General features: G+C 44.3%; 1 protein-coding gene across 2 annotated transcripts in view; it reads right to left on the reverse strand.

Annotated features, from left to right (window-relative positions):
• Positions 1-512: 512 nt before the first annotated feature.
• Positions 513-25,434, reverse strand: part of STEAP3 (STEAP3 metalloreductase) — a 53,575-nt gene continuing 28,653 nt past the window's right edge. For both annotated transcript variants that reach the window (XM_045826275.1, XM_045826274.1), the window contains exons 2-5: positions 24,725-25,224; positions 22,637-23,164; positions 17,032-17,196; positions 513-3,308 (exon numbers count right to left, since the gene is read on the reverse strand). In XM_045826275.1, the coding sequence (XP_045682231.1) occupies positions 3,027-3,308; positions 17,032-17,196; positions 22,637-23,164; positions 24,725-25,216 (1,467 nt within the window). In that variant the 5' untranslated portion in view covers positions 25,217-25,224 and the 3' untranslated portion in view covers positions 513-3,026. The remainder of the gene's footprint in view (positions 3,309-17,031; positions 17,197-22,636; positions 23,165-24,724; positions 25,225-25,434) is intronic.

Consider the following 25,434-nt stretch of genomic DNA (forward strand, 5'->3'; position numbering starts at 1 on the left):
GCCCCCCTCTTGGCTGTACCCTGTTACATGTCTACAGATCAACACCATCCATGTCACTTGGGAGCTTATTAGAAATACAGTCTCAGGCCTCATCCCAGACCAATGAATGAGAACCTGTGTGTGAACAAGATCCCTTAAGTGACTCACATGCACATTATATTTCTAGAAGCACTGCTCCTCTAATCTACATTCCAGGCTGCAGTCCTCAGACACAGCACAGACACTGCTCCCTCCAGGAAGCCTTCCCAGCCCCTCTGCAGGCGTTGGGCACTCCTTTCACATCCCCCTGCACTTTGTCACCTGGATCTTGCAGGTTTCCTTACTGGCCTGTGGTTGTAGATCTGCATGTCTGCTCTGCCCTTTCTCAGAGGGGAGCTCTGGCCCAGATCATTCTGTGCTCACCTTGCACACTGCCTAACGCTGAGCAAGCTCCAGTCACAAAGCTCATCAAGCCAATGAACAAATGAGTGGGCGGGCAGACGATTGACAGGACAGAAATAAAAGCCTGACACTCACAGAAGGGTAGATATTTATTTTTGCTGCTTCTTAGACAAGCTCTACAAGGTAAAAATTAGATTCTTTTAATGGCATACATTTTAAACATCAACCTCTGACGTGGCATTTAGGATTCCCAGAGCATGTTGGTTTAGGCACTTTTATACCCAGAGGCACATAGAATTTCCCAGGCTCTAAGGGAGTGATTGGCTCTCTTGGGGATGCTGTTGCCAACTGCTTGGTGAGGAAGGGAAGAACAGCTGCAGACACAAGTAAAGGCCAAGTCCATAGCCCTCCATACCTTTATGTGCTGGTTATCCAGTTGGCAGGTAGGCAGGTCCTTTGTTGTCTGTTCCTTACTGCCACCCACCTTGGCATCCTTTCCCTTCTGAGGAGCACCTGCAGCAGGATGTGGTTGTGAAGGGGAAGGTGCCTACTGGACTTTGCTCTGTCAGCATCTTTGGTATAAGGAATAATCCCAAGGCCCAGGGAGGCTCGGAGAAGGAAGGCAGCCAATAATGACTGGGGTTGGTGATCCTAGGTGGGTTCCAGCTGGCCATATTCTCCCAGTTACCTGTCAGCAGGAAACTACTGAGCCTTCATTTTGCCAAGCAAGGGCTGAAACCTCTGCCTCACCTGCCCCTTTGCGGAGAGCCTCTCTAAGCCCACTCCATCAGGGCCAATTTAGGAGACAAGCACCTGCCACTCAGTGTTGGAGCAGCAGATGGAAAATATCTGCAGAAAGCAATGGCTTTGCGGCACTTCCATCAGTCACTGGTTTAATGAGATATTCTTGCACTTGGCTTTTTTTTTCTTTCTTTTTACTGCAGGACTCTGTTGCACTCCACAGACATGAACTTATGATGCCTCCCCTGGAAGGCAGGGGCATCCTCTCACTCTAGCACAAATCTGCTCAGCCTTTGCCTGCTGGACTCTTTGTTCACCCTAACATGCCCTCTGGCCCAGGAGATCTAAGAAATATGAACGTGACCCACAGTCTCCCACTCAGAGTAGAGTTCACTGTGCAACTCACTGATGTCTCATCAGCATTTTACCCTCTTTGTGTTCAAGGTGCTTTTTCTGAGGAAATGACAGATGCCCTTGTTCTGCCAGGAGCTGGGGGCTGGGGAGTGGGGCTCAGTGGAGAATGCTTGTTCACAGGGGAAGTAAAACCAGTTTTGGTATGAATCAGTGAGGATGGTATATGATTCAGGAGCACATGTCTTATGGCCCTGGCTGTGGTCCAGCCTCTTAGGCTTTGGGGCAGCAGAATTTCAAGCTTGTAGCTTTGGTGGAAAAGACACTCCCGGCTATTTTGAAATGTAACCCTTCTTTAAGAGGAACTTCGACCAGTGTGGTTTTCTGGGTGCTTGGAAGGCAGGCTCTCTGCCCTGTAGCAGCGGAAGAAATTTGAAGAGATCCCAGTGTTTTTCCACAGGACTCATTTAATGAAGACAGCCAGTCCTTCAGCCCCCTGGGCGGGCTCAGGAAAGGCTCCCTGTGACTCTGAGTGCTCTGCCTTGCATTCCCTTCCCTGGCACTGACTGTTAGAGGGCCTGCTCCAGGCCTTCCCGGACACATTCACACTACCGATATAAAAGTGAGAAGGCACAGTGGTCAAAAGAACGGTCATCACCAACTTAAAGGAAGCAAAGAAATTACACTTGTTATCAAGATGGGGTTCATTAGTGGCTCCGGGAAGGAGGTGACTTCACACTTCCACAGGAAGACCAATTTGCAGCCACAGTGGTGATTTCTGACTTAAGGAAAAAAACTCCCAGCTTAAGGAGGATTAGGGGAAGCAGCTTCAGCCCCACCTTCCTCCTTACGCTCCTACCTGGCAAAGGAAAGGCCTTCAGTTGATTGCCAGGGCACAGACACCAGGGCGCAGACACCAGGGCACAGATTCCCTCTCCACCCACCCCCGCTCCACCCAACAGTGGTTGCACCCAAAGGAGCTGCATACCCTTCTCACTAGCAACTCTTCAGCTTGGTGCCAGATGGAGTCAGGCTCTAGGCTGAGCTCCTGTCTGCCTGCCACCTTCGAGCCCCAGCTCTACAAAAGCCTTGGGAAAGTAGCAAAAGAGGAGTGGGATGCACAAATGGATCAACACCAAGGGACAAGCCCCTCATTGCCTTCTCTGTGCAAAAAGTGTGTGTATGTCTCTACAAGTGCCACAAGAATGTGAGCTGCTGTTCTCCTAACATCTGGCACTTGCTTTTAAATCTACAAGTTGAAATCTTAGGGACTCAACAGTTTAGCTGAGTATAATTGCAAATCCTAATATATGTGTGTATATCTCTCTCTCTCTCTCTATATATATATATGAAATATATATGAACCTATATATTACACGCACATGCGTGTCATTCTGAATATTACTGAATACATAAGCATCCCAGGAATTCAGACCTCAAACCACCAATTTGTGCACAATTACACCTTACTGCTCAGTCAGGGAAAAAAGGTCCTGACAGGCTCAGGGCACTGTCTTGCCTGCATCTGGTTTCCAAAGCCAGGTGCAAGCTCCTCACACGTGGCTTGTCTTCTGGGTCAAGGCATGGTCTATTGGCAGTGTGAACTTGACAGCACTGTCCTTCTCCCAGCCCCTCCGGATCTTGGAGAGTCTGTGGCGTAAGCAGGGCAGGAAGAACAGGATCTTGGCCAGGATGACAACGCAGGGCACCAGAAGTGTGAGTGTGAAGGTGGGAGGCAAGTAGAACTTGTAGCGGCTCTCCTCAAAAGCACGGGTCCAGCCATAGGTGAGCGTGTGCAGGGTGCTCAGCACCAGGGCCACAAAACCTAGAGTGGACTGCAGAAGAAAGAAGGCTGGAGTGAGGGCCAAAGGATGACAGACACAGTGATTCCACCATTGGGTCACAGCTTGCCCGCAGAGGGGAAGGAAGGAGTGTGACTTTAGCAGTCAGGGCTCAGGGTTCAAATCCCTGCCCTATCACTCACACTCTGCGTGATCTTATCACTACCTAAACTCCCTGAGCCTCGGTTTTCACAACAGAAAAACAGGAATAATGTTTCTACCCTTAAGGTATGTAAAGATTGATTGATTCATGGGGATTCAATAAAATTACTGTTACTCATACCTTTGGACACTGAGAGTGGACCTCATTTTATTTTATTTGACTTTAAATAATTGTTTATTTTTTAATTACAGCTGACATACAATATTATATTGGTTTCAGGTGTACAACCCAGTGACTAGACACTATACAACCCACTAAGTGATCACCCAGATAAATCCAATACCCACCTGACACTATACATAATTATTACAATAGTATTGACCACATTACCTATACTGTACATCCCCATGACCATTCTGTAGCCACCAATTTGTACTTCCTAATCCCTTCACCTCTTTCACCTGGCCCCCACAAACCCTCTCTCATTTTGCCAGAGGACTTTAGATGTTCAAAGAAGTTTAAAAGTATTTTAGCCATTTTGTGTATGTTTTAGTGTATATTAGAGTAAACAAGTACCTACCAGCACACTGGAGTCTTCATTTCATAGATAATGCTTGGCCTAAGCCCAGATAACAAAGGGAATTGATTTTAAGTTGATTTACAGGTAAATGAAAACTAAAAAATGTACTTGGCACTTGGACTTGGCATCAGTAGTAGCTCACTGGGGCCTAGATCGGGTGACCTGACACTGTGCATAAAGCCTAGGATACCACACAGAAGCTCTTTGTGGGTGCTGGTCCCTCTCTTCCTGCCCACGCACTGAGTCATGAATACCAGGCGGAACTTAACTCTCCTGCTGGAAAGGAGCTTAATGACCACAGGGAAATCCAGACCTTTGCAAATCCTAACCAAGAGTCCAGGCCAGGCTACAACAGAGTGCCCCATTCCTTAAGCCACACACTGGTCACTTCCAGCTGAGATTGGCTCCTGGTCAAGTGCCTACACATGAGTGTCTGTGGGAACCACATGTGAGAATAGCTGGGAAATGCTGCTCTGTAATTCCAGCCTCGGAAACCTTTTATATGTCAGGATTCTTTTTCTTTTCCTTTTTTAAATGAAAGGTTTATTTGCTCGGTACACCAAATAGGATGCAAGCACTAACAAGACAAATATACAGAAATAGGCAGATCAAAATAAAACAGTAATTTAGTTTAAATGAAGGGAAATCTCTTTAAATGACAGCATATTCCCAAGAAGAATCTTTTCTTAATTATTTCAATAAAATAATGGATATGGATTAAGTGGAAGTTAGCTTGTAAATTTTTCTTAAAAATAAAACCCCAACTCTATTAATCCATGCCACTTAAACACAAAAACTAAAATTTCCAAATAAGAGCAAAAGGAGATGAAGGGGTTAGTTACATTTTTTGCTTGAACAGTCCAGAGGAAAATGGTTACTGCAAATACAGCAGGCAGACTATTAACACTGACTGACCTGGAGCTGCACTAAACTTCAGTCTCCATGCTTGTCACTGTGCCAAATGCTCCCTATTAGTATGTGTGGAACACTTTGGTCCACTATATGGTTTAATGTCAAGACATATTTATATATGTGCATATATAAATATATATATATTTAGAAACAAAACAAGCAACAAATTGTGTATGCATCTGTAATAAATTGGGTTGTCTTGGCACATATATATGCACATATATAAATATATAACATTTATATAATGATATAATTTAATGTATAAATATATAAATATAAACATAATGTGTGAATATAAATATTTATATATTTATACATATATATGTATGTATTTTTAAAAGAAATATATTTTTAAATATTTTATTTATTTATTTTTAGAGAGGGAAAGGAGGGAAAAAGAGAGAGAGAGAGAGAGAAACATCAATGTGCGGTTATTGGGGGTCATGGCCTGCAACCCAGGCATGTACCCTGATGGGGAATCGAACCTGTGACACTTTGGTTTGCAGCCTGCACTCAATCCACTGAGCTACGCCAGCCAAGGCTATGTATGTATTTTTAAATATATATATTTAAAAAGCCAGTATACTGCCACATACAAAGGTTTCTCCTGAACTACAAATGATACACTCCAGATTCTACCACTGGTACTGGTCTTGACTGGTGCTGTGAACCTGAGAGAGTCACTAAGCCTCAGTGAGAAGTGATTCCAAACACTGAAGTTGGAGATGTAGGAGCAGTGCTGTGTAGACCAGCACTCTCCAGATCCCAGAGAAGGTAGGCAGATGGAGAGGAGAGCGTACCAAGGGTTGGGGCTTTAGGGGGGCAGGGAGGAGAGGCATGGGCAAGTCTGATTGATTCTGTAAGCACCAAGGAGGAGCCATGGAGAGATATGGGGCAGGAGAGACCTGTATTTGTTACATAATGAATGAAAATAGCAGTCATCCATCAAGCAGTGAACACAAATACATTTTCTCCAAGGACACAGTGCAAAGGTTTCATTGAAATGTGGTAGCATGATGGCACCTCAGGGTCCTCTTTATAGGTCAGTTTTGAGTTTTCCACAGAGAAGCTGCAATTGGCCCCTTGGACTTCCTTTCAGTTCAGCCTGTTAGCACTGAGTCAGGGGCTCAGCTAAGAGACACTGTCTTGTTTGTGCTCCCTCAGAACAGACGTTTAAGTGGGTTTGATTTTGCTACTGTGCCTCATTCTCCCTCTTCCCTAGTGTGGGGGAGCTTTGCTGGTACCTGCTCCAGCACAAACACCAGGACAGTGAACCTCAGTAAATGGAGGAACATGTTTTGGAAAAATTGCTTATAATGCTTTTAATAATATAATAATAAACATTTTCTAATGGCTATTTGTTACAAGTTCGTAGAAAGATTCCCAAGTACAACATTTTTTACTCCAAATAAAATACTAGCTACCAAAGATCCCCAATCTCTGCCCTTCCTAGTCACCTCTGGCCATTCTTGGCTTTGTGAGCACATCAAAGATGCTTTTATCCTTAACAAACTCCTGGCTTAACACAGCCAGTCAGGAAAAGCCATGGTTGGTTCTGTGCCACTACTCAGTTCTGTCATGTGTTATGTTAAAATGGTCAGTCCCCAAATTGAGAACTCTTTGACTATGAGCCACATGTAACCAAATCCTTCTCAATTCCAAATGAATCTATCAGAATTCCAAATCTCCTAGCAAGCTGTGAACAACACCAACCTTTTCTAAGTTCTCATCTATTGATATGGAAGAAAACTGGGTTTCCAAGCTCTGAGGAGATATTTGCAAATCATATATCTGTCGAGTGATTAACATCCAGAATATGTAGATATCTCTTAAACTCAACAAGAAACAAAACAAAACAACACAATTCAAAAACAGGCAAAGGAATTGAATAGGAATTTCTCTAGAAGATATATGAATGGCCAATAGCACATGAAGAGATGTTCAACATCACTAATCATTAGGGACAGGCAAATCAAAACCACAATGAGATACCCATTAGGATGGCTACTATAAAAAACAACAGAAAATTACAAGTGATGGTGAGGATGTGGAGAAATTGGAAACAAGTGCACTGTTGGAGGGAATGTAAAATGGTGCAGCCACTGTGGGAAACAGTATGGCAGTTCCTCAAATAATAAAAATAGAATTACCATGTGATCCAGCAATTTCACTTCTGGATATATATCCAAAAGATTGAAACAGGGTCTTCAGAGAGATGTGTACACCCACTTTCATAGCAGCATTATTCACAGTAGCTAAAATATAGAAGTGCCTATTGACAGATGAATAATATTCTAATATATATTGAAGTATAATATATATTATATATGTGAATATTATTAAGCCTTAAAGAGAAAAGAAATTCTGACACATGTGAGGTAAGCCAGTCACAAAAAGACAGACACTATATGACTCCATTTCTATGAGGCACCTGAGTAATCAAAATCAGAGACAGAAGTAGAATAGTGGTTGTCAGGGTGTGGGTGTGCCAGAGAATGGGACATTTTTATTTAACAGATACAGAGTTTTAGTTTTCCAAGATAAAAAGGGTTCTGGAGGTGGATGGTGGTGATGGTAGTACAACATTATGATTGTACTTAATGCCTCTGACTATATGGTTATATAGAAATGGTTAAGGTGATAACTTTTATGTTATGTGTATTTTACCCCAATAAAATAAAATGGGGGGGGGGGAATAAGAAGGTCCCAGCATCAAACATCAGAAATTAGTCTCAAACAATCCTGATGACCATTCTGACAGTCCCCAGCCAGCCGCCCAGCCCCAAACCCTTGTTCTGCCTACTCATGTGGATTTACGGGGTTTGCTGAGATGGTTGGGAAGTGCCTTTTATCCATGAGAGTTTATTTTATTTTGAGACTGTGGTTTTCAAATCTGGCTATACATTAAAACCACCTGAGGAAGTTGGGAAACCATATTAATGCCCAAGGCTCAGGCATCTAGAAAGAAGTTTGGTGATTATGTCAATGTGTAGCCAGGACAAAAAACCACTGATTTAGGAGATTCTCATCATGCACCCCTTTTAGCTGCAGATTAAGTTCTCATAGCTCCTCTGCCCAGGCCATTAGTTGGGATGAAGCCGGACCTATCTGCTCCTTTGACGAAGACCCACTAAGGGCCTTGATGTGCCCACACTCTGCATCATGGTGCTTCCCAGATGCTGCACCAATGAGAACCCATCCAGGTCTGGGATCCTAGCCCTGGTGGCCTTAGTGAGGCCTTAGCATCTCCCCCAGTGACATGCCCGGGAGCCACTGTCCCCAGCACCTAAGTGGAAAGTGGGTTGTGCTGGGCATGTGGGACATACACAGGGAGTATAGAACTGCTGCTCTGGTTCATATATCCTCATCCTTTTGCTGCCTCAAATCCCATAGTGACAGATGGCAGGAAGCCCCATCCAGGGGCAGGGTTCACAGAGAGTACTAATACTCAAAGGCAGGTCAGTAATGAAGGGACTTGTGACCTTCCAATCCCAGTGAAAACCTGTATGATTCCAGCAAGTTTGTTTTACTAAACTGTTTCCTTAGGAACAATTTAAAAGTCCCAGAACAAGTTCTGGCTGGTGTGGCTCGGTGGGTTGAGTGCCAGCCTGCAAACCAAAAATCCCAGAACAGCCAAGAGGAGGCCAAAAGAAAGAAGCATTCTCATGGGGCACTTAATACCCACACTGCATAAGCCAGGATCATTAAAAAAATTATCTTACATATTATATTATATTTTTTGTTTATTTTTCTTTTTTAATTATAGTTTATTTTCAATATTATTATGTATTAGTTTCACATATACAGCATTGTGGTTAGATAATCATGTATTGGTCTCTCAATATTTCCAGTACCCACCTGGCACTACACATAGCTATTACAGTATCATTAACTATATTCCCTATGCTGTACTTTACATCTCAGAGATTATTTTGTAACTACCAATTTGTACTTCTTAATCCTTTCACCACTCTTACCCAGTTCCCCAACTCCCCTACCCTCTGGCAACCACCAGTCCACTCTCTATGTCTATGCGTCTGTTTCAACATTGTTGGTTGGTTTTGCTCTTTAGATTCCATATATAAGTGAAATCATACGGTATTTGTCTCTCTAACTTATTTCATGTGAGGATGTGGAGAAAAAGGAAACTTTGTGCACTGTTGGTGGCACGCAGACTGATGAAACCACTGTGGAAAACAGTATGGCATTTCCTTAACAAATTAAAAATGGAACTGCCTTATGACCCAGCAATTCCAGTTCTGGGTATTTATCTGAAGAAACTCAAAACACTAATTTGAAAGAATATATTTACCCCTATGTTCATTACAGTGTTATTTACAATAGCCAAGCTATGGAAGAAACCCAAGTGCCCATCAATAGACAAATGGATAAAAAAGTTGTGGTATATATATTCTATGGAATATTACCCTGTCATAAAAAGAATGAAATCTTTTCATTTATGATAGTATGGATGGACCTAAAGTGTATTAGAGCCATTTTTATTATACATAAGCCTGTTAGCAAAAAAGCAGCAGCCAGATGGTGGGTGGTTCCTACTGGTCCTCAGTTACTGTGGCATCTAGGGGCACTGGACAAGTGCTCCCAGAGTTGGGTTGGAGCTAGTTTCTGTCATTATTTCTGGTCAGCGGCTGGAGTGGGTGAAGCCACATGAAGTTCCTCTATCTGAGGTGCTAAGAACTGAACTCCAATTTCTCTGACAAGATGAGCTGCACTTACCTGAGTATTTTATAATCTAACAATTTTTTCTCTCCTTTTTTAAAATTTTACTTTTCAATTACAGTTGACATTCAATATTATTTTGTTAGTTTCAGGTGTAGGTTAGTGGTTAGACAATTATATAATTTACAAACTGATCCCACTGATTTTCCAAGCACCTGCCTAGCCCCATATACAGTTATTACACTATTATTGGCTACATTTCCTGTGCTGCACTTTATATCCAGTGACTATTTTGTAACTACCGATTTTTACTTCTCAATCTCTTCACTGTTTTCACCCAGTCTCCCAACCCACTCCCCTCTGGCTACCATCAGTTTGTTTTCTGCATCTATAAGTCTGATTCTCTTCTGTTTGCTCATTTATTTTGTTCTTTAGATTCCACATTTAGGTGAAATCTTATGGTATTTTTCTTTCTCTGATTTATTTCACTTAGCATTATACACTCTAGGTCCATCCATGTTGTTGCAAATGGTAAGATTTCATTCTTTTTTAAGGCCCCCTAATATTCCACTGTATATACGTACCACTACTTTTTTTATCCATGATAGTCACTTGAGTTGCACTTCCATATATTGACTATTGTAAATAGTGCTGCAATGAACACAGGGGTGAATATATCTTTCCAAATTACTATTTTGGGTTCCTTTGATTAAATGCCCAGAAGCAGAACTGCTGGGTAGCAACATAATTCCATTTCTAATTTTTTAAGGAACCTCCATACTGTTTTCCTGAGTGGCTTCACCAGTCTGCATTCCCACCAACAGGGCATGAGGGTTCCCTTTTCTAATCCTCCTTGCTGACATTTATTGTTTGTTGATTTATTGATGATAGCCATTCTAACAGGTATAAGGTAATATCTCACTGTGTTTTCTTTTTCAATTTTTAAATTTATTGATTTGAGAGAGAGAGAGAGAGAGAGAGAGAGAGAGAGAGAGAGAGAGAGATTTGTTGTTCTACTTATTTAAGCACTCATTGGTTAATTCTTCTATGTGCCCTGACTGGAGATCAAGCCTGCAACCTTGCATAATGGGAAGATGCTCTAACCAACTGGGCTACCATGCCAGGTCCCTTACTGTGGTTTTAATTTTCATTTCTCTGATGATTAGTGACACTGAACATCTTTTCGTATGTTTATTGGCCATCTGTATGTCCTCTTTGGAGAAGTGTCTATTGAGGTCCTCGGCCGACTTTTACATTGCAGTGGGTTTTTTTAGGTGTTGATACAGGAGTACTTTATAAATTGTGGATATTAACCCCTTATCAGATGTATCATTGGTGAATACCTTCTCCTCTTCACGAGTTGTCTTTTCATTTTGTTGATGGTGTCCTTGCTGTGCAAAAATGTTTTAGTTTGATGTAGTACCATTTTTAAATATTTCTTTTGTTTTCCTTGCCTGAGAATATATATCAGAAAAAAAATTACTGCTCTGGCTGGCATATATGGCTTTTATTATGTTGAGGTGTGTACCATCTATTCCCACTTTGCTGAGAGTTTTTACCATAAACTCATACTGAATTTTGTCAAATGCTTTTTCTGTATCTGTTGATATAATCATATGATTTTTATCCTTCATTTTGTTTATGTGATATATCACATTAATTGATTTGCAAATACTGAAACAACCTTGCATCTCAGGATTAAATTCCATTTGATCATGATGTACAATCTTTGTAGCTGAATTCAATTTACTAATGTTTTGTTGAGGATTTTTGCATCTATGTTAATCAGGCATACTGGCTGATAACTATCTTTCTTTCCCTCTTTCTTAAAAATAAAATCTTTTTAAGATGGGGTGGGAGGGAGAAAGAGAGGGAGAGAAACATCAATGCATGAGAGATATTGCCTCTCACATGCACCCAAGCAGAGATCTGGTCTGTAACCCAGGCATGTACCCTGACCAGGACTTGAACTGGTGACCTTTTGGTTCACAGGCTGGTGCTCAACTACTGAGCCATACCAGTCAGGGCTAATTTTCCTTTTTCAAAATGTAATGCCTTTGTCTTGTTTTGGAATCAGGGTAATGCTGGTCCTGTTGAGTGAGCTTGCGAGTCTTACCTCCCTTTGAATTTTTGGGAATAGTTTGAGAAGGGCAGGTGTTAATTCTTCTTTTAATGTTTGGTAAAATTCACCAGTGAAGCCATCCAGTCCAGGACATTTGCCTGTTGAAAGTTTTTGGATTACTGATTTGATTTTGTTGGTTGTAATCAGTCTGTTCAGATTTTCTGTTTCTTCTTGCTTAGGTCTTAAAAGATTGTATTTTTTTCAGGAATTTATCCATATCTTCCCGATTGTCCAATTTGTTGGCATATAATTGTTTGTAGTTGTTTCATATAATCCTTTGTATTTCTTTTTTTATTTCATTATTCACTTTAGAGAGATAGGAAAGGAGGGAGAATGAGAGGGAGAAACATTGATTGGTTGCCTCTCACATGCCAACTGGGGACCTGGCCTGCAATCCAGGCATGTGCCCTGACTGGGAATTGAACTGGTGACCATTCAGTCGCAGGCTAGTGCTCAATCCATTGAGCCATACCAGCCAGGGCAATCCTTAATGTTTCTGTGGTGTCATTTGTCATTTTCCTCTTTTCTTTCTGATTTTATTTATTTGGGTCCTCTCTTTTTTTTCTTTATGAGTCTGGTTAAAGGTTTATCTTTTCAAAGAACCAGCCCTTGGTTTCATTGATCATTTGCATTTTTTAATATTCTATTTTATTTATTTCTGTTCTGATCTTTATTATTTCCTTCCTTCTAGTTACTTTGGGCTTTTTTGTTGTTCTTTTTCAAATTTCTTTAAGTGTAAAGTCAGACTGTTTTTTTAAGATTTTTGTTGTTTCTTGAGATGGGCCAGTATTGCTATGAATTTCCTTTTTAGGACTATCTTCACTGTGTCCCATGGATTTGGGATTGTTGTGTTCTCATTTTCATTTGTTTCAAGAAATCTTAAGCTTTCTTCCTTGATCTCATTGTTAACACACTGTTTAGTAACATGCTATTTAGCCTCCATGTCTTTGTATGTTTTTCAGTTTTATTCTTGCAATTGATTTCTAGTTTCATGGTCAGAGAAGATGCTTGATATGATTTCAATCTTCTTAAATTTATTTATACATGTTTTACATCATAACATGTGGTCTGTCCTAGAAAATGTTCCATATACACTTGAAAAGAATACATTCTGCTGCTTTGGGGTGAAATGATCTGAAGATATCAATTACATCTATCTGATCTAGTGTGTCACTTAAGGCCGGTGTCTCCTTGTTGATTTTCTGTCTGGAAGATGTATCCATTGATGTCAATGGCGTGAAAGTCCCCTACTATGAGTATATTATTGTCAACCTCTCCCTTTATGTCCATCAATAGTTGCTTTACATAGGTGCCCCTATATTGGGTGTATAAATGGTTATATCCTCTTGGAATGATCCTTTTATCATTATGTAATGTCCTTTTTTATCTCCAATCATAGCCTTTGTTTTAAAGTCTATTTTGTCTGGTATAAGCATTAGTACTCCAGGGTTTTTTTCCTGCATGAAATATATTTTTCCATCCCTTTAATTTCAGTCTTGTATGTCTTTCAATCTAAAGTGGGTCTCTTATATATATGGGTCTTATTTTCTTATCCATTCAACTACCCTGTGTCTTTTGAGTGGAGCATTTGATTTATTTGTATTGAATGTGATTATTGATAGGTAAATAGTTGTTGCCATTTTACTCCTCATATTTATGTTTCTTTTTCCCTTCTTTTTGAAGAAGTCCCTTTAACATTTTTTGTAATACTGTTTTAGAGATGATGAATGCCTATAGCTTTTTTTTTTTAAAGATTCTAATTATTTATTTTTAGAGGGAGGGGAAGAAAAGGAGAAAAGGGGAGAAAGAGAGGGAGAGAAACATGGATGTGTGAGAGATACATCAATCAGTTGTCCCTTGCACACCCCTAACTGGGGACCTGACCTGCAACCCAGGCATATGCCCTGACTGGAAATCCAACCAGTGCCCTATATGTGAACTTTTCGGTTCACAGGCTGTCACTCAATCCACTGAGCCACATCAGCCAGGGCTCCTTTAGCTTTTTCTTGTCTAGGAAGTTCTTTATTTCTCCCTAAATTTTAAATAATAGCTTTCCTGGGTAGAGCAGTCTTGGTTGTAGTTCCTTGCTTTTTATCATTTTGAATATTTCATGCTAATCCCTTCTAGCCTGAAAATTTCTCCTGAGAAATTAGCTGAATGTCTTCTGGTAGTTACCTGTCTTTTTCTTGCTGCTTTTAAGATTCTCTCTTTGTCTTTAACCTTAATAATAAGGTTATTAATAAGGTATTTTAATAAGGTATCTAATAATAAGGTATTTTAATAATCATGTGTCTTGGTGTGGGCCTCTTTGGGTTCATCTATGTTTCCACAACTTGTGTATCTTTTTTCTTCAACAGGTTAGGGAAGTTTTCAGTGATTACTTCTTCAAATAGGATCTCAATGCCTTGGCCTCTCTCTTCTCCTTCTGGTACTCCCTACGATGCAGATGTTGTTAGACTTGAGGTTGTCCCAAAGGTCCCTTAAACTATCCTCATTTTTAATTTTATTTTTAAAAGATTTTATTTATTTATTTTTAGAGAGAGGGGAAGGGAGGGAGACAGGGAGAGAAACATCGATGTTTGAGAGGTACATCTATCAGTTGCCTCTTGCACACCCCCAACTGGGGACCCAGCCCACATCCCAGGCATGTTCCCTGAGTAGAAATCAAAGTGGCAACCTTTTGGTTCACAGGCCAGCACTCACTCCACTGAGCCACACTGGCCAGGGCAAAAGTATCCTCATTTTTAAAATTCTTTTTTCTCTTTCCTGCCATGTGACTTTTATACACCATCAACTCATACACTTTATATGTCTTTAACTCAAATCCTACTGATGACCACAGGAGGTGGACACAGACATAAATGAGGATACAGATGCTTTGAGAGACTAAAAAACTGTATGGTGCAGGGCTGGAGAGTGGTCATCCTGGACAGAAACTCAGGTCTGCTGGCTCCAAACCTGTGTCCCCTGCCGAGGCTGCCACACACTGACTGCATCATGCACACCTATGAGTCACCCAAGAAGCTGGTAAAACCTGCCTCCAGAGCCATCTCAAGGCACCCCCAGGCATCTGAGTCCATAGGTCAAGAGAGCTCTGTGACTTCAAACTATTTTCTATAGTAGCTCAGAGTGAGAGTCACACTTGACACTACTGCCCAGTACACAACCAGGCATATCACACATGCATATGTAACTACTCAAGCAACACAGCTTAAAAGAATTTATCCTTACAACATGATATGCACTGGGATGTTTTCTTTCCCATTATATTCTATTTCATGTTTTAAAATCTGGCTGTAAGCTGCTAAATTGATTTCATGACCACCAGTGAGTATCAATCACAGTTCGTACACAGTGACCTGGACCATTCTCTTGCCCAGGGTTGGAGCCTTCTGGCCTTTTCCTTGCTGCCTTCTACTAACTCAGAAATGGCTGATTGGTAGCTAGTCAGAGATAATGGAAATGTGACCACATACCTTAAGAATAATAGCAAAATGCTTTTTATCTTTCTTTCACTCAAAATCTCTCATAGTGGCTCCTGGCATCCTTGTAGGATGGGCTCCAGGGTACTCACAGCTCCTCCTCCTGTCTGTGCTACTCTCTCCTCGGAGAGGCAGAGCATTTGCTGCTTTTGTGGACAGAATGCCAGCAATTGATTTCCATAAGCAAAGCCCTGCCTTTTTCCCATCTCCCGGCCTCTCAAACCCCTGCTCTTACAGTGACAGGAGGACTTTCATATTTGCCTTTTCAACTCTTCAATATTTAAAGCAGAGTGTGGCTGCTGAGGTCCCAGTCAGGTTGGCTAACAAAACAAATCCTCTGGCTTTCCCAGGCAGCCAGAGCCCGCCTTGTAATCTGTGGCTGCTTAAGGGAGCAACTTTCTGGTCAGATGAGCAACCTACAGTCTGTTTTAATTGTGGATAAACCATGCACCCTGGGATACTCCAGGCAGGAACAGAAAAATCCTAGATTTGGGTGTGCAATACATGAGGATTAGTGACAATATATAAAATTCTTTTTTCCCCTCTAATGCTGGCATGTATTGGCCCTGATCACTCATCCAGGGACCTTCCAGGATAAGCAGAGCCAGTAAGAATCAGAAACAGACACACTTAAAGAAAAAAAAAAAACAACCATCACAGCTCTATTTTATTCTAAGGTATATAAGTGGTCCTAATCAAGGGAAATTAATTTGGATTACATAAGAGCCCTGCACCTTCATTGTCCCTCTTTGAATCCTATACTCTGTCCTCACTGCAAAGAGAAGATTGCAACAGATTTTTGCTGACAGTGGGGGTGGATATGATAGCTATTCTCTGTCCTGATATGATAGTAGGGGAGAATCCAGTACTAGTCCCATCCATGGGAGGGGATGAGTTAATTTACCAACACTGAGGGGCTGATCCTGTACTCTGCATGTGAACAACAGCAGATGGCAATGAAATGTAAAAAGGTCCATCCCTGTTGTCCCTATAATTGAAACATGGCTGTGTCTGTCTTGTTCCCTGTCACATCCCAGGCCTAGCACTATGGCTGGCATGCAGTAAGTACTCAGTAATCAGTTATTGAATGAATAAATGCATAAAGAACCTTTTGTCACTAGCAGCATCTCTCAAAGCATATTCTGTGGAGTGCAGATAGTGTTAATGCTCAAATAAGTCTGGTTAACAAGGTTTGTTGTTGCAGACATTATTAGAATCTTCGACATGCCAAAGTGCATTGTGTCTCTCTTGGGAGAAACAAACCTTTACTCAAATTCCTCAGACTACACACCTCCTTTTCTCTGGATTTGTCATAGCAGTGGTGTCATTTGGGAAATGCTGTGTTTCATCCCCTTTCAACTGGTGATCCCTATGCTTACCTCCCCTGTGCCCTGCCCAAATCAAGAGGTAAAAGGAACCAACAGGGCCAGATGGAGAGGGGGTGCTGGGGGGCCAGCTAGGCTTGCTCACTGGCTCACTGACTTCCAGCTAGACCAGTGAGATGTCCAATGATAGTACATCATAAGAATTTGTTCGAGAAGCTCAAAAATTGTAGAAATCGATACTATTTAATCCAGGTTTCAGTGTTCTGTTGTCTAATTTTTTCACACACTTATATCTGGTCTCCACAGACGTCAGAAGGATGGGCTTTTCCCAGGCAGCCCCTTTATGGGGAGACCTGGATGGACCCTCAGGGCCAGAAGCCTCTGGCATCTGACCTAGCAGCCCTGTTGTCCAGATCATCACAACCAAGGCAGTTTGCAAAGAGAAGGCACCAGCTCACGAGACGTGAGGCAAGGCCAGGCTGAGCCTCACTAACAGAGGCAGACCTACTTTACCTGAAAGAAGCTGAACTCCCTCCAGTTGAGTGAGTTGGCAATGGATGGCAGTGAGGTGACAGCCAGTAGGGACAGTGTGCCAAGGGCCAGGACTCCCAGGGAGAGATATATTTCCATCCGCCAAACATTTTCTTCAACCCAGAGGTGACTCTTGTTGGTCAAGACCTGGTGTGGATGGAAGGAAAATCATGAACACTGGGGCTGTGGTTGGTGCCCTGGGATGTGGGCAAGTGAATAAATACCTTCAGATGTAAGACACAGAGTAATGACTAACATTTCCACCACACAGGACACATGCCTGGCTCTTTTCTAAGCTCTTTTCAAGTATCGGATCCTCTAATCCTCACAACCACCTCACAAGGTAGAGGTCCCTCTTATCCTCATTTTACAGAACAGGGAAAAGGCAAAAAGATGAAGTACCTTCCCCATGGTTACACTCAGCTGGGAGATGGCAGAGCTGGAATCAGGGCCCAGACAGTCTGGCTCCAATGTCATGGGCTCCCTTCCCATGGCTTTACAGATCTGCCTGGAGCCAGTTAACCAGACTGGTCACATGAGCCAGGTAAGAGTCAGAGAAGTCAATAAGACATACAAACTCTTCAAACATGATCATATCATCAGTTTTCTGATCCCCAAATCCCCAAAAGGGAGGAAGAAGCTCTCCTATCTTAGAGTCCTGTCAGCCAGATGGGATCATGTTTGAGTTGTCTGCTTGCTTTGTGGATGCTTTGCCTTCCTGGTCCCCCAACCAGCCTTCATCACTACCTTGCACTTGAGGGACTCAAAGACACACCAACAGTAAACCCATCAGCATTTCCTGAGTCAGAGGCTCTGGCTCCCACTTTCCCACCCAGATCCCCATTTCTGTCTGATGCATGTAGCTTTGGCTTAGCACTGCCGGGCAATAGAGACTGACAACCACTCACCAAGCACACCACAGAGCACTTATAAAGTACCTACTGTGTACCAGGCCCTAGGCTGCAGAGAGCAAGGATACCTGCCCTCACAGAGCTTTGGGATCCCCCACTGAGCTCTAGGGACACACAGATCTGAGACCAATAGAGGCCTGGAGATTTCTAGCCCCTCCTGTATTGCCCAGAGTATCTTTGCAGCTGAGCCCCCTGCCAGCCTGACCGACACTCATGCGTACAGTGCCCATGAGGAAGAACTTATCAAGGTCCTTTCATTAGAACCACCATTTCCAAACTAGACCAGGCAGCAGAGCTCCTGGAAGTCAAGGTATTCTCTGAGAAACACCATGAAATGCTGGTGCTTTAATTCTACCAGCAGAACAAGAAAGAGCATTTCCATTAAGAAATATGACAATGCTTTAGTAGGCAGGCCTCTGCTTTGTGAAACAGAATGACTCATACAGGCTTTTGAGAAACTATTTCAGCAGGAAAAAAACAGCCAAGTCCAGTTACCAGATAAAATATTAAAAATGAATCTACTGGGCTGAGCAAAATGGTTGAAAGCTTATGAGATAAAGTTTAAAAAAACTGAGAAAAGCCATCTGTTGGGTACTTTTCATGCAATTTGAGAAAAATGATTGCCTCTGTTCTAATTTGGGTGGGCTGGCTCACTCTGGTGTCTTTAAGCCTCAGAAGAACCAGGAGTCTAGGGACACAGCTTCTCACCCTGACCATGAGTCACACCTGTGACTCTGGACTTCTTTTTCTCCACATAAGAGAGTTGGGTGAGGTCATGTCTAAAATCCTTTGACTCTGCTAGTGTACCAAGCAAATGTCAGTAGCAGCTAGAAAGGTGGCTGACATTACCCCACAGAGGGCAGATGGCTGCTGCGTAACTGAGTCCAAAGACATCTTACTCAGAACTTTGCAGTGTCAACAACCACTAAGTAAGTCATCTCCTTGTTTCAAGTTGTTTGTTCTTCAAGTATACTTTATTAGTCACTGCTTTCTGCATTTTGGAAAAATCAGGCAGTTAATGTCACAAATTAGAGTTTGGATCATTACACACACACCACATAGTTACTTGCAAAATGTCTTGTTTTTTCCCTCCCATATTTCTACTCTGCAGGGATGCTGGGAAGGGGTGGGGGTAGAGGGGTGGCATGGGAGCAAAGGATGGTGTGAAGCCTGTCTGGATCTGGATCCAGCTCCCTTTGATAGCCTGTGAACCCCAGTGCTGTACTCAGGGCTTCCCGGTGCCTGGTGTCACACACGGCTGGAACACAGAACTAGCAGCTCTCCATTCCTAGTAATTCTCCCATGTTTGGAGTTAACCAAGGTGGCCACTGTGAGAGTGATGAGAATTGTTCATCAACAGAAGACAAAATGGTGGCTGGTGTTCACATGGGATTTTGTTTCCCTGTAGGTTGCAGGTTAGCTGTTGAAGAACCCAGGGCCAGGAGGGCCAGCCGGGCTGCAGCGTCAGCCCCTCTCCATGTCCCAAGGGTGGGTGATGGGGGGGGAAGAAAGTGGTGCCAACTCAGAGAAGGGGAAGGCAGGATGTGGAAGGAGCAGCCTGTAGTGGGAGCCGGGGACAGGGAGAATGGCCTCACAGTCTCCAGGCCTGGGTTCCAGTGCCAGCTCTTTCCTGAAGGCAGTCATGGAATCCCAGCTAATGCAGAACAGCCTCAGATGTCCAGTCTCTGAGCCTGAGTACAAGGCTGATTTGCAGACTATCTAGTACCAGTTTGAACACCTCCAGGTCAGGCAACTCACCACTTCTGGGCTGCTGTCTTTGCTCTGTGTTAATTCCCTGTCTTCCTCTAACCACCTCCCCTCCCCAACATACCCAATCAACCCTGGCTCTGCTCTCCAGAAATCTGTAGAACAAGTTTAAGCCCCTTTTTGCGTGACAGGCCTTTGCAGTCTCTGAGAGTGATCTAGTCCTGTGGGAGTGATGGTTGCCCAACAACCTCCACTGGGACCTCCAGCCCTAAAGAACTTTGGAATTGGGGGAAACTACCTGGCATGTGTCCTCTGTGCCCTGGTATTTGCATCACGGCGACACTGAGTTTCACATACTATAAAGGAGAGCCTTGGTAGGGTGGAAAATTTAGAGAATGGCCATCAGAAGGTGGGGCATGAGTTTGCCTTGGGCTCTGGCAGGGAGCAGCATCACCTTCTTCCCCACTCACTGCCTGAAATGCCTGCCACCCTCATCTGCCACCTCCTGGGCAGCAAACACTATGCCAGGCCTGAAGAAACCATGCAGAGCCACCCTTTACAGACGAAAATATCATCAAAGAGCATCAAAACATTAGCACTAGGAGAGACCTTGGTCTATACATCAGGGCCCTAAGAACGAAAGAGGGGTGGGCTATGACTTGTTTAAGGTCAAGGTTTTTGTTCCAATCAGTGATGCTTGAGGATAAGAGCTCAGGGTTCTGGCCTTTAGACTCTCCAGGGCTCCCCAGCCAGCCAAGAGAAGGAACAAGACTATCTAGTCTTATTCCCTTCTGTGATGCCAAGGCCTGGGAGAGTAGGTGCTCAGTGAATGAATGAGTTAATGACCTGAGTTCTGGGATCATTTACTCAACTGTTCATCTGGATTTGCTTCCCCTATGGAAAGCAGCATGGATATGAACATGGATCAGAAGAATGGCTGGATCTGAATCTCAGTTCTGCCACTTAATGACTGTATGACTTTGGTCAAGTTACTTAACCTCTCTGTGGCTCAATTTTCTCATATGTAAAATAAGGGTAGTATAGCATCTGGTTTATAGGGTTGAGATAAGGGTTACATGAATTTATACTGACATCCTGGCTGGTGTGGCTCAGTGGATTAAGCACCAGCCAGTGAACCCAAAGGTCGCAGGTTAAATTACCAGTCAGGGCACATGCCAGGGCCACAAGTCAGGTCCCCAGTTAGAGGTGTGGGAGAAGCAACAGATCGATGTATCACACACACTGATGTTTCTCTCCCTCTCTTTCTCCCTCCTTTCCCCTCTCTCTAAAAACAAATAAAATCTTTAAAAAAAAAATTCACACTGAGGATATAAAGCCCAGCAAGCTCTTTTTAAAGGTTAGTGATTATTATTTTTCCCCTTCCTCTCATTTCCAGCAGGCACCTTGCTTTTCTGCCTGAAATTTGGGGTTCTCCCTTTTGCTTATGAAAGCCCAAGCCCACAGATACATGGTGCCAGGTGTCTGTGGGTGGGAAAGGACAAGGACACTTGAGAAGCTGCCAGCAAGGAAGCTGAGAATGAGTAGGGCTCAGGTCTGTGGTTCATAGGCAGTGACCCAACATCGCCTCCTGGTCCTGCTCTGGGATGTGGCCCAGCCACTGAAAGGATAGCTTCATGGTGGGTGCACCTGGGGAGGGCACAGCTCCACCAGAATCCCTGCATTCCCTTAAGCTAGAACAGAAACTGTAGGAACCATCTGGGCTGGAAAGAGGGGTGGATGACAAGTGTCTTCCTGGCACCTGGGCCAAACTCTGTTGGGTGAATAGTGTCCTGGAGTGGATGGGACTCATATACCAGTCCTGAGGCTGGGGATTGGAGGAGTTAAGCAGGTTGGGGCAATTACAGAAAGGCAGTGTCACTTGCAGACCTCAGTTTGGGACTCAGAATTGGGCCCTGGGAGCTTATATACCAGGAGAGAGCACTAGGGGCCTCTTTCTGTGGGTACAGCTGCCAGCTGATGCTGTCTGTTGCTACCTGGCCTGGCCTGAAAGCCCACCCATTCCGCAGGAATCCTGCTGGCAAAAGAGCAGCATGTGGGTTTCTTAAATGAGTGAAAAATTACTTCCCCCACCAAAAATAATCTTGCTCCTGTAGCCTTCTACATCTCAGCTCATGGCAACACCATTCCTCCAGGTGTTCAGGCCAAAAACTAGGAGTCATCTTTGATAACCCCCATGTCCATCAGCAATGATGTGTACTCTGGCTTCAATATTTCCCCTCCCCTCCGCTGCTCCCACCCCACTCTAAACCTCCATTGCTGGGGTTCCTGCATAGCCTTTAAGTGTTCTCTCAGCATCTGCCTCTGGCCCCCTATTGTCTGTTCTCCACCAACATCCAGAGTGAGCCAGTTAAAGCATCAGATGGATCATCAGTCCTCTACTCAAAAGCTTTTCTGACTCCTTGTTTTACTGAGTAAGGCCAAGGCTCTCCTCAGCCTTCAAGGCTTCCTTGATCTGGCTTCAACCTATCAGGCCACAGTCCTTTCTTCCTTGCTCATCTCCAGCTCATGGCTTCCTGGCTGATCCTCATGTGTGCCAGGCAGCACCCACCTGAGGCCTCTGCTGCTCTCCTGCTAGCTGCAGGCTCACTCTCACCACCTTCCTGCCTTTGCTCACCTGTCAACCTTCAGCAAGGCCTCCCCTGACCACCCTTTAAAATTGTACCCCACTTCTCTCCCTGCTTGATTTTTCTCCTTAGCATTCACAACCTTCTGAAAATCCTCTATAACTTACTGCTTTATTCGGATAAGTCTCCCCTGCCTTGGCTGTGCTCATGAGCATAAGGATTTTCATATTTTTTTCACTGATACTCAAGACTTTAGGCTGTAGGACATGGGCACTGCCCAGTCAGGGCAGAATCACAGGCTAGTGACACAGATGAGACAGTGACCTGCAGGCTGCAGCCACAGGCATGATTGGCCTTGGTACTGGGCACTGACATGGGCTATACCTGCTTAACGGCGAGGTTGACCAGATCATAGCGGTAGGAGAGGCGCACAGGCAGGCAGACGCTGTAGATGGCGTGCAAGGCAGCGCAGAAGAAGCTGAGCAGGCCAATCTGCTTGCGGTGCTGCAGCCAATGGTCCAGCCAATCAGGGAAGCGGCGGTACTTGGTGCCACGCCACAGCTGCAGGGTGGCTGCCAGGGTGCCCGGCAGGTAGACCAGTGACAGCAGCACATAGGCCACACATGGCAGCGTTGTGTTGACCACAGACAGGGGGAGCTTGTAGAACTTGTTCTTGCCCTCTTGCACATAGGGCTGCAGCACATCCCGGATGAAGTTGTAGGCGTAGAAGAAGAGAAAGAGCCACAGGGCCAGGATGGTAGGCACCTTCCAGCTTGGGAGGAGGTGCAGAGGCATGGCCTCCACCTCCCGGGCTGAGGCCAGGGGCCCCATGTCCACAGGCATGAAGCCCATGGTGTGAGCGAGCTCTGAGACAACACGCTTGGCTTCTGGCTGATCACTACAGATGGGCACCTGGGGGAGGAAGGAGAAGGGGAATCAAACAGGCCACTGGGGTAAGCAAGGCCTCAGAGCATCAGGGCCAAACTTCTCACTGAGCAGCTGAAAAACTGAGGCCTAGCTATGCCAGTTAATGGTATAGCTGAGAGCAGAGGTGGCTCTGATTCCCAGGCCAGGGGTATTTCCTTGCCTCCTTGGGGTTTCCCAGACTTGGCTGGGCAATGCCCACTACTCAATAAGAGCACCCAGGGTTTACCTAGCAGTGAACATTTTGCCAAGTTTATCACCATCAGCCTCCACCCAGCCACCCCCCATGTGCCCTTGGAATAGGTGCTTCAAGGACTGTGGTCTGCCCTGGGGCTTTGCATGTGGCCGTGAGTATAGTTCTATCCCTCAGTCTGGAAGTGTCTCTTTTGATCATGTTCCTCAGCCCCCTGTGGCCCTCAGACAACACATAAGGTCTTCCACAAGCCAGCCCCAGCCTCACAATCCACTGCTCCCCACCACAAGCCTTGCCAACACTGCTATGGTCAGTATGGTCTACCAACACTGACGCAGCATGAACTGTATACTGGGCTTTATATCTGCTATCCCTCAGCCCTGCCACAGGCCTATAGATAGGTACAATTGTCCCAGTTTTTCAGGTGAGGAAACTGGGGTCTGTGCCTTTGCAGGCTGTCCCCTCAGCCTGGAATGCCCTGCTGCTCCCTGTGCATAACATGAGGTGGGCCAAGGCCAAGGTCAACCTCAAAGTCTTCCCTAGCCAGATGCTATTTCTCTTCCCTCCAGGCCCTTTCACCTAACATGTACCCACTGTTCCTGGCCTGTCCACACACGTGAACCCTATAATGCAAGCTGCATAGAAGGCCCAGCAGATAGGGATGGCCAGGCACCTGTGTGCTCTCCCACAGCCTGGCATGGAGCTGTGTGTAGGAGGCATCTGCTCTGAACTCACTGGAAGTTCTCACACACATGTGGATCCTGGCTCATTCCTCCAGAAAAATGCTTGGCCTCTTGATATTAAAAACTACCTTGTCTTGGTCAGAGCTCCTACTAAGAAGTGTATGCAGCTCTGGCCATTCTCTGGAGCCATTTTCCACCCTCAGAAAAACCTGCTATTGACTATTTTGAGAAATCTACTCAGTTCTTGGAAGCCCTTGGAATAAACAGATGAAAGAATGTGACACACATGCTTCTTCAGGGCTTGGCACTTAAGTGTGCTACTTTCCCTCTTCTGAGTCCAATTTTAAAAGCAAAGTTTCTTCTCTTTTTGACTCTAATCATAAAAAAGTCATCATCCTTCTTTTCCTCCTTGCCCCCTAGGTAATTAAGTTACCATAGAAGAAAGAATAGGAATTTCAGATTATAGGCTCTGGGTTCAAATCCCACTCACCAATTGTGGGACTTGGCATAAGTTCACAAACATCAAATTTCTCCTCCATAAAATAGAACTTTGCAGTGATGTGAAATGAGCTGAGACAATGAGCACAAAGAGATTAGTATTCTGAGGGCCCTCAAGGAAAATTAGGCATTTATAATAATTATTATGGTGGTTGTTATTCCCCCAGCACCTACCTGCCGGTTCCCATCCCTTGGGCCACTCTGCAAGGTCCAGGCAGAGATGACATTGAAGGCCTTGACCACGGTGCAGGTAGGGAAGAGGGAAGCCAGGTACTCAGCATTGGACTCACGGTGCTGAAGGTGCTCCTGCTCTGTAGGATTGCTCACATCCACCAATATCTTGCCGGCTAGCTGGTCGCTGAGACCACACAGTGAGGAGTAGTGCTCTCGGAATGTGGCCACAAAGATCACCTCAGGGGAGTCTATCGCCTCTGCCTGGAAAGTTACTTGTGCTGCTGACGGGAACAGCCCAACCATACGTTTGGGGTTGCGGCTTCCCACCATCACGCTGAAGCCAGAGCCCACCAGGCGTGTGGCCAGAGAGCGGGCAAAGTCCCCACTACCCAGGATGCCCACTTTGGGGGCCTCATTGGAGGCCTCAGCCAGGCTGCCATCACTATCCACCAGGTGGTGGCTCATCAGTGGCTTGTCCATCTCTTCTGGCATTTTATTGGCTAGAAGAGAAAAGAGGAACCTGGTCAATGCAGGGCTTCTGGACTGTCCTTCCAACACCTCTGTCTCTTGTTTACTGTAACTGCATGGTGCTCAAACATTCACCCAATAGGCCTTCATGAATGCTAACATGTGCCAGCATTGGGGGACAAGCTGAATGAGACCCAGCCCCTTCCTGAGGAGCACACACATTCAGGAAGAAGAAGGGGAAG

The sequence above is a fragment of the Phyllostomus hastatus genome, unplaced genomic scaffold, assembly GCF_019186645.2.
Source record: "Phyllostomus hastatus isolate PE091 unplaced genomic scaffold, TTU_PhHast_1.1 phas_scaffold_60, whole genome shotgun sequence".
Taxonomy (NCBI): Eukaryota; Metazoa; Chordata; class Mammalia; order Chiroptera; family Phyllostomidae; genus Phyllostomus; species Phyllostomus hastatus.